Here is a 10523-nt window from a genome sequence, read left to right on the forward strand (position 1 = left end):
TGACCAAAGCCCTGTGGGCCATGGTCAAAAGTATTGCACTATAAAGGGAATATGGTGCCATTCGGAATAAACCCTAGATCTGGGTCAGATACATACTGTATGTCAAATCCATTCAGAAACTTCAGAGGTGATGTTGATATATTGGCCTGTGTTCTGTTTCCCAGGTGTCTGTGCTCCTGATTGAAACCCTGGAGCTCTCCAACTGCCTGATGCTATTGGCCCTCACCGAGGGATACGGTTCTGCCGCTCTCCTCCAGCGGGCCAATGAGTTTGTAGTTCAGAACTTTCATGACCACTCAATGACTCCAGACTTCCTGGATATGCCAGTGAGGAGCCACTATGATAGGTTCCCATTGTAATTTATTGAGACTCATTGAAATAAAAGGGCCCTAGCACTAGCACACCTGAATCAACATATTAACTCATCATCAAGTTGAATCAGGTGTGTTAGTGCTAGAGCAAATACACCTGTCTGGGTCCCCAGAACCAGCATTGGGAAACACTGAAGTAGATAGTTACTCCTTTTAGCTTTGAGAAAGTCACTACATGTGAGCCATGTAAAATTGTGCATGGGTCCACTCCCCCTGAAGGATTTAAAAGCATTGGATTGCTTTTAAATACTAATGATGGGAAACACTGATCTACTTCCTGTCCTCCCAGGTGGGTGTGCTGGAGGTATGTATGTGGTCGGACAGTCTGAGAGTGCCCAGTGAGGTCATCACCTGGACCTCCGTCAGCCCTTTGCCCACAGCTATATACTACCCAGGTAAGAAACACACGCAAACATACACAAATACACACAGACACACGCACACAAATACAGAAGACACACGCACACAAATACAGAAGTATACCGGGTTCAACGCAGGTGGCGTGGGCGTTGGAGGAGACTACTCGCCCGATGAGATCACTGATGAAGTCCAGGTGTACCACAGTGGGTGGGGAAGTGACACCAATGCCACTCCGCAGATACAGAGACCCCTGGGGAGGGACACGTAACACACACACACGAGTGCATACGCGCGCACACACACATATACACACACACACTGGGACTAAAAGTTGCACTCCGCATCAATGAAATAAATTATGTTTAGTCATATCTCAAGTATTTATTCATTTTATCACATTTTATGTTATATATTTATTTAAAACATTTTCTATTCTCAAGAATGCTATTTGGGTTCAAAGTAACAGTAGAGGTTTCTAAGTCTTCTGACCCACAGACTTGCCTTAGTTGTTTCTGGACATGTCTGATCACCTGACCAAGGCAGTTGACATGTCATCTATTGCGGGCAGGATCTATTAAAGCATTTTTCTGTGTGCAGGTTTTCTGTCTTTATTTTCAGTGTAAGTGGACTGGGCCTGCCTTCACTATTTTAAAAGTGAGAGTGAGAGGCTACTGTCCCAGGTAACAAGTGTTACAACACCCTCTACTGGTAGACTATGGAATGTTTTTGTGCCAGAGTAGGCTTGACTAGCCAAACACCATGTTGTAATTTTGAAATATTTGTAAATACTTGCGCAGAAGGCTAACCATTTGACATAAACATAATGAAATTATGATTTTACATGGCTCACAGTGACTTTCTAAAAGTTAAAAACATGCAACTTCAAATCAGTTAAAATTGAATGAGGGCACCTGTGCTTCATGATCAGTTGCCGACTTTTCGCGGGAGATATGATAATATATCCTACTGTTCAGTGTCTTACTAGATGACGGACGGACTCAACCATCTGACTGGACAGGGGTGTTCCACAAAGGATACGCTATATGTAGTAAGTTTTGTTTTTAGTTGCGTCATGCAAATGTGTTATAGTATTATAATATTGTGCTACAATTTATAACGCATATTTCTTGTACTCCAATAGTTATTTTAGACAATATTCGTTCAACCATCTAGGAAACGGGAGTTACCCTCCTCTTTTGAGTTAAAGCGGTCCTGTCCTGCTCCGGGGACTGATGTCACTAATAGAATGTGATCGTTTCGCGGATCTCCCACCGTCACGAGTCAGTGTACTTTTCGTTGCTTTTTATATCATAGGACAGCTTGCGCGGCAGCGACAAAGACAATTGTTCGTAGAGAGACTACCAAAGAACAGTACATTTTCGCTCTTAGTCTGCATTCTCAGACCACTGGTTTATCATTAAACATTTTGTGAATCAAACAACATCGTTGCTGACAATGCTAGAATGTCTAGTAGCTAAATGTTGTCTGTTGTAACGAACGTGTTGTAACTAGAACATCGAGATTTGTTATCCTAAAATACCTAATTTCGTCGATTGAAGATCAGGACAAGGCTACAGCCGAGCAAGGAGAACAAGACCTCACCCTCAGCATTTTGTTTGCAGAGACATACAACAATGTTAACCCAGGTATGTATGGTTTATTAGCCTACATTGTTGGTAAATGTTTTCCGAAGTGGTAAGAACAAACAAGTTTCCGTGTAGGTTGCAAGCTTGTTGTGGCGTGTCCAGGGCGCGCGACTTGGATACGACAACGTTCTTTCCGCGTAGCCTAATGAATCAAACACCTTTAAATTATGGTAGTGAAAAAACATCGACGACGATGGATGCTCTTTTATTTGCATTTCGTGTGAAACCTGACCACTAGTTTATTGGGTGTCCAGAAAACGTTGACACAACTTATTTTTTTTCCTGCGCAGCATCGAGTGTGTGTAGCCTAGGCTAGACTACAGAAGCCATGTCAGGAGGAATTCTATTGTGTCGCTGAAATATTTGGCACTCCGTTCATTGATTTACAATCGCAACTTTATGTTAATGAAAAATTTGATCATTGAGTAGACTAGGATGCCATCTGATTAAGCTCTCTAATTTAGAGAAACTATTTGGTGAAGTGAAGGTTACATTTTACTAGCCTGCTTCAACAGTCTGACCCACTGTCATGTTTCTCTGGTGACCGCCCAGCAATCATGTTACGATGAAATTACATCTTCGTCGCCATCTTTAGATACAATTACTTTTAAGGACAGTAGAGGATTATTTGATTGATTTTTTGGAACAGTTTGTCTCTTATGCGTTGATCACTTCCTATGCAGACGACCCCGGTGTAGAGACAGACATGAAGTAGATTTTTTTTTTCCTGACTGTCATCTCGGATGGGATGATAATGACAATACGGCTAGCCAGCCTATACACGAACAGTTGTCTTGTTGAAATGACGACTAGTCTACCGTTGGCGCGCCGAGAAACAACCGAGACCGGCTTCGTTGTCAGTGTTTCTGTTCTAGGTGCACCTACAGTCTGTTTCAGCCCTCGTTTCCTCCCCTCCCCCATTAGCCCCCGCTTTACACACTCCGATACAATGTTGCTATTAAGTAATACACGATGTCCAATCGAGTTGCGACAGTGTTGCAATAGCCTATGTATATCAACACAGGTCTGTCTGTCTATGCAATATTCGCGAGACTTTCTTGGGCTAGGCTACATTTTCATGCGTTGTAGGCTGTTTGGCTACACGGTTTTGAAGGGCTGTCCATTTTGTCATTCCAGTGTCAGGCCTTTTGAAAGTTTGTCAAAATAATCTTAGCCTAAAGTTGTGGGTTCTTTCAAAGCACAACTCTAGATGTCTTATATACTCATATTGTTATTATTATTATTCCACTCGCTCTAGCGCTTAAACTGCTAAGGGGCAGGAGGTAGCCTGGTGGCATTGGACTAGTAACCGAAAGGTTGCGAGATCGAATCCCCAAGCTGACAATGTTTTAAACTGTCGTTCTGCCCCTGAACAAAGGCAGTTAACCCTTGGCTGTCTTTGAAAATAAGATTTTGTTCTTAACTGACTTGCCCAGTAAAATAAAATATATATTATTAAGTCAGCACGCCGGAAATCCATAACTACTAGAATGGTCTTGAATCAGTTGTTATTTCAATTGTGTAAATATTCCATAATAAACAATAAATTTCTAAATGAATGGATGTATTTTGTTAAAATGTGTCATAAGAAACCTCAGGACACCAAATGTAAATTGTAATTAGACAGAATGTATTGATTGATCCAAAAGTGTAAATACTAAAATAAGATTATAGTGTATTTTCTGACTAAGACAACAGTTGACCTAAACTATATTGAAACTAATTTCAAACATATTATAATAATTATTAAATTGCCAATAGTCTGATGGGTGACAATGTTATCAATTGATTATGAAGAGGCTGATGACCAGCGCATTATGCGTTGACCAATGCACCAATGCATTGGAAAAGAAGGGACCGGGGCTTACGAAATAGCACTTCCATTTCAGTCTACAGAGGTCCATGCAGGCCAGTCGTTTTGATTGCTATACCCTGTCAGAAAGAGCAGATTTCAAGGTTTTTAATTAACCTATTTTTGCCAAACAACTCTACAAATTGGCAGATTGTCTGTTTCAAAGTATGACTTTTTCCTAGAATAACTGAGGCTCCATACCGGTGCGTTCCTCATGTGAGTACTGGCGACAATCAGCAATAAATATCCTTTCTTGTTTCCATTACATTTTTACTGTAAAATGTTTTGACTGTGGTAGGGCAAGGGAATATAAGTCTGCTAAATGAACAAGTTGATTTCATAGCCTCTGCTATAAAGCACAGATAAATACAACTTAAAACATGCTATTCTGTTCTTTTGAAATAAATGTTTTTTATGACCTTCCTAAACATATTACTTTTTTAATTTCATATTGATACTTTTTCACCTATAACCATTTAAGATTTGCATAATTTAACATGGGTTTGAATGAGAACCATAGGACTACAGAGGTTGCTATTCAAAATGGTCCTGCTCCTAAAGACTAACTTTAAAATGTTCAGGCTATCCTAATTTTAAAATCTTTATCAACTATAGCTACATAAATGTCTATAAATTAGCATAAAATAACTCACCAACAGCAACTCTTGAACCGTTCAAGCTAGACACGCCAAACCAACCTTATAATGTTCAAGCTATCCTCATTTAATAAATAAAAAATCTTGATTAGCTATAAACATTTGCATAAATTAGCGTAAACTATCCCACAAACGGTCATTCTTTAACCGATCAAGCCGCCAAACCAACTTTCACATGTTCAGGCTATCATATCTTATCCTTTCAATCAATCTTTCCATCTACCTACATTTTTAACTATAACCATTCACTACCATTACTATAACTTATTTCACAACCACAAATACTTTAAAACAAGCTAACAAGCACACCACATTTTCTTCAGGTAATGTACTTTTCTAGTTTTGTTTGAACTTGATCACTTCTAGGATATATAGCTGTTGTTCCAGTATAGGATTCTCTCTTGGCCACACCGGGTCAGTCCCACCATCTATCCAGGTTAATAACGTTTACATTTCAAAAGGCGTGGGCCCTGACATTCTAAATCAGTTGGCAATCGCTGTATCATTACTATGATGCCTGCTTTCACACAGCGGGTTTGTCTGTTATAACTGTCTTGATGTTGTCGACCGAACGAAGTGTAGGCTAGCCTACAACTGGTTGGTTGGTCGGTGTGACAGCGCCTCCCGCGCTTTGACTCATGGCAGTTTACTATTGCACTTAGGTGCGTTTGTTTCAGCTCGCTGGATGCACCGAGTAGACGGAGTTTGCTTTCAAGACCAATGGAATGGTCTCAAATGTGCACACTCTGCCTACCCGGTGCTACGGGTCAGTTGCATGGATTGGAGGTACTCGGCACATGCTATGTGGTTATTAATGGTCTATAATAACAAGGTGTTTGTTTCCGCAGAGAAAGAGAAAACGCACTGTGGAAGACTTCAACCAGTTTTGCACCTTTGTGTTGGCCTACGCTGGATACATCCCCTATCAAACAGAGGTAGGTTGGTAAAACACAGTTTTCTCCTGTTCAATTAAGACTGAGATGTAGCTTATTAACACCAAATTGATGTCTTATTGTTTCTACATTGAAAAAATATATAAATGCAACATGTAAGTGTTGGTGCCATGATTCATAGCTGAAATAAAAGATCCTCAAAATGTTGTACACAACATTTGTTTACATCCCTGTTAGTGAGCATTTCTCCTTTGCCAAGATAATCCAATCCACTTGACAGGTGTGGCATATCAAGAAGCTGATTAAACAGCATGATCATTACACTGTTGAACCTTGTGCTGGAGACAATGAAAGGCCACTCTAAAATGAGCAGTTTTGTCATAAAACACAATGCCACACATCTCAAGTTTTGAGGGAGCATGCAATTGGCATGCTGACTGCAGGAATGTCCACCAGAGCTGTTACCAGAGAATTCAATGTTAATTTCTCTACCATAAGCCGCCTCCAACGTTGTTTTAGGGAATTTGGCGGTAAGTCCAACCGGCGCCATCACCTCCTGTTTCAGCATGATAATGCACAGCCCCATGTCGTAGGGATCTGTACACAATTACTGGAAGCTGAAAATGTCCCAGTTCTTCCATGGTCAGCATTCTCACCCATTGATCACGTTTTGGATGATCTGGGTCGACGTGTATGACAGTGTGTTCCAGTTCCCACCAATATCCAGCAACTTCGCACAGCCATTGAAGAGGAGTGGGAAAACATTCCATGGGCCACAATCAACAGCCTGATCAACTCTATGCGAAGGAGATGTGTTGCGCTGCATGAGGCAAATGGTGGTCACACCAGATACTAGCTGATTTTCTGATCCCCACCCCTACCTTTTTTTAAGGTATCTGTGACCAACAGATGCATATCTGTATGCCCAGTCATGTGAAATTCATAGATTAGAGCCTAATGAATTTATTTCAATTGACTGATTTCCTCATATGAACTGTAACTCAGTAAAATGTTTAAATTGTTACATGTTCCGTTTTTATATTTTTGTTCAGTATATTTCTGTTGAATAATGTCCCCAGTTCTGCTGTTGTATTTCCATGGTGATTTATCCCCCTGTAGGAGTGGTGGTGTAGTGAGAGCAAGCCCAGGGACAGCAACCCCTGCAGCACCAGCCACAGTACCAGTCCATGGGCCTACCAGTCCTCTCCTACCTCAGACTGTGGCTCCTCTGCTCGGAGCCAGAAGGAGGAAGGGAAGGAGGTGAAGAGGAGGTCAGACAGGAAGCCAGTCGGGCCTGGTCAGGGGGAGAAGAAGCCTAGAGGAGGAAGTGCCAAGAAGTCTCCCAATACGAAACATGCTGCCCCTAGATCAACGGTCAGCAGAACGCCAGAGATCCATGAGCAGCACCAGCCCCAGTCTGGATGGACCAACCACAACAGCTGTCCTACTGACAACAAAACACATCCTCTGACAGATCCCAAACGTGACCATGACTGTAAACTTCCCCAATCTTCCCTGACTCAACTCTTCCCTGAAGCTCAACTCTTCCCTGAAGCCACCCCCAGCAGCTCTCTGTCTGACCACAGGAACAAGACCAACGACGGTCAGACAGACACACCAGACCCCAACGGGTCGGCTGGGAAGAAGAGCGACGCTACAACCCCTCAGAAGAAAGGAAGTGAAGAACAGGAAGTGACAGAGCAGCCAGTTGACATGACAATGGCAAGCTGTGAGACGGAGAGGAGCAGTCCTCACAGGCTGGGAGACAGAGAAAAAAAGAGAAGAAAGGAAGAGAAGAGGTCGCGGGAGAGCTGGGAGGGGTCTGAGAGTGAAGGAGGCATAGACAGGGGTCAGAGGTCAGATATCCTGAGGATGGTGATGGACAGGAGGTTGAGAGGTCAGCTAGCTGAAGACCAAGAGACAGGCTACCACACAGAGGAGGGCAGCAGCCCCGACCAGGACCGGGACCATGGAGGGAGCAACTACCAGACAGACCAGGGAGGGAGCGATGGAGAGGACACGTCTGCAGACAACCGCAAGATGGAGGGTGAGTAGAGGAACCCCACCTGAGACTAAAGAAGCATCCCAAATGGCACACTCTCCTCTTGCATACATTTTGACCAGGACCCTAGTAGGGCTCTGGTCAAAAGTAATAGGGAACAGGGTGCAGTTTTGGACACAGTTCACTCATTACCTCATCACCATCTACAACCATCATTGATCGTTTAAATCTGAGACTGTGTTTAATATAACGTCTCTCTTCGATTTCTCTCTTCTCAGATGAGGACGACTCGTGGGACCTGATCACCTGTTTCTGCCTGAAGCCATTTGCGGGTCGGCCCATGATAGAGTGTAGTGAGTGTGGCACCTGGGTGCACCTGTCCTGCGCTAAGATCCGCCGCACCCACGTTCCTGAAGTCTTCACCTGCCAGCCCTGCCGAGATACCAAGACCAACATCAGACGCTCCAACCGGGCGCGGATCGCCCCCCGCAAACGCTTCAGCGACTAGAGACTATATAGCACCAGCTGGTTCATTGTCTGCGTCCCAATTGGCAGTAGGTAGCCTAGTGGTTAAGAGCATTGGGCCAGTAACCGAAAGGTCACTGGTTTGAATCCCCAAGGTGGAAAAATCTGCTGTTCTGCCCTTGAGCTATGTAGCAACCCCAAACAACAACTGCTTCCCGGGCGCTGTTGATGTCGATTTAAGGCAGCCTCCCGCACCTCTCTGATTCAGAGGGGTTGGGTTAAATGCTGAAGACACATTTCGGTTGAATGCATTCAGTTGTTCAACTGACTTAGGTATCCTATATAGTGAACTACTTTTGAACAGAGCCCTATTTAGGGTGCCATTTGGGACGTTGACCACTAGTGAGCATCAAGTTCTAAGTTCTATGCTGGTCCACTTTTTCAATCTGCAAAAACCGCCACCAGGGTTGTGTTCAGTAAGACACAAAAAAAGTAAATTAACTTCTGTTATTGGACAAGTCCAGGTAGTCCTCCCTGTTTCGGTCCTTTTTCTTCCATTTTGTGCCTAATGAACACGACCCAGGACACTGGGTTTATTTACAATAAATATACATTTAAAAAATAAAATAAGAAAACAGTCAAACTATCAACACAAACACTTTACATTCCAGTAAAATGTACAATGTAGCAACCGGTGAATGGCAACATGAGTCCATGAGTCTATGGTTGTGTTCACCTGCTCAGATGTTACATTCATCAACCAATGGTTGCGTGCCACATCAACTGTGCCGTTGGGCACCAGATTGTTATAACATATGTGGCTAGCTGATACTTAATACCTATCCAGGCATTGTAAGATCCTATCACTCTCCCCAGAACAGTACAATGTCCATGCATTCACAGACAATCATGTCTACTCAGGAAGGAATGAGAGGCTACAGGAGAGTGAGAAAGAGGGATTGGGGGAATGGAGTGAGGGCAGGGGTGAAAGAGGAATGTGTTTGGTAACGGTCTGCTGTTATTGTTGTGGTGAGAACATAACATCTTCTCACATGCTAATCTCATTTACCCCCACCCCTCCATTCTGCCACCCACCCATATCTTCCTTCCTCCCTTAATTACTCCCTCCTTCCACCTATCTCTTCATTTGTGCATCACTGAACCTAAGGGCCTGCCTTGGCTCATCTACACTAGTATGTTCAATTCACTACTTAGTACAATACTACGTAGGGAATAGGGTGCCATTTGAGACCCATAGACAGGTTTCTGGGGACTACTTTCTCTAAATATGCATTTTCAGTTATTTCCACAGTTGTTGCCATTTGATGTATAAGATTGTCACACTCGGTGTATATCAGATGGTAAACCTTTAGTAAGATGTAAATAGTTTGCTTTTTAGAGTTGTTTATTATATCTTATATCTGACACATGCAGTAGTAAAGGACTAACTCAGTCTCATCTGTGTTCTATACGGTTTACATATTATTTAGTATATTGTACACAACATCAGTCACCAGACCAGATATGGTTTTGTCTGGTTTTAATGGAGTAAGGCTCCCGAGTGGCGCAGCAGTCTAAGGCACTGCATCTCAGTGCAAGAGGCATCACTGCAGTCCCTGGTTCGAATCCAGGCTGCATCACATCCAGCTGTGATTGGGAGTCCCATAGGGTGGCACAATTGTTCCAGGGTAGGCCGTTATTGTAAGTAAGAATTTGTTCTTAACTGACTTGCCTAGTTGAATAAAGGTTAAATACATTTAAAAAGCATCACCATTATAAAGCAAGTATTCTTCCAGTGCCTATTTAAACAACCGATCTCCAGCACAACTTCCTGTCAGCTGCTACACTACTGTTGATCATATATACTGAACAAAAATTTAAACGCAACGTGAAGTGTTGGTCCCATGTTTCATGAGATTCAATAAAATATCCCAGAAACTTTCCATAAGCACAAAAAGCTTATTTCTCTCAAATTTCTTCATATCCCTGTTGGTTAGCATTTCTCCTTTGCCAAGATAATCCATCCACCTGAAAAGTGTGGCATATCAAGAAGCTGATTAAACAGCATGATCATTACACAGATGCACTGGGTGCTGGGGACAATAAAAGACCACTCTAAAATGTGAGGTTTGTCACACAACACAATGTATCATGTTTTGAGGGAGCGTGCTGTTGCCAGAGAAATTCATGTTCATTTATCTACCATAAGCCGCCTCCAACGTCATTTTAGATAATTTGGCAGTATGTCCAACTGGCCTCAAAACTGCAGGCCACGTGT

At 42.8% G+C, this 10523-nt stretch overlaps 1 protein-coding gene across 1 annotated transcript; it reads left to right on the plus strand.

Annotated features, from left to right (window-relative positions):
• Positions 1-1954: 1954 nt before the first annotated feature.
• LOC129822246 (PHD finger protein 13-like) lies at positions 1955-10202 on the plus strand. The gene is made up of 4 exons (XM_055880357.1): positions 1955-2377; positions 5734-5820; positions 6898-7825; positions 8059-10202. Exons 1-4 carry the CDS (start codon positions 2366-2368, stop codon positions 8286-8288), a joined length of 1257 nt encoding a protein of 418 aa, XP_055736332.1. The 5' UTR covers positions 1955-2365; the 3' UTR covers positions 8289-10202.
• The last annotated feature ends 321 nt before the right edge of the window (positions 10203-10523 follow it).

The sequence above is a fragment of the Salvelinus fontinalis genome, chromosome 24, assembly GCF_029448725.1.
Source record: "Salvelinus fontinalis isolate EN_2023a chromosome 24, ASM2944872v1, whole genome shotgun sequence".
Classification (NCBI taxonomy): domain Eukaryota; kingdom Metazoa; phylum Chordata; class Actinopteri; order Salmoniformes; family Salmonidae; genus Salvelinus; species Salvelinus fontinalis.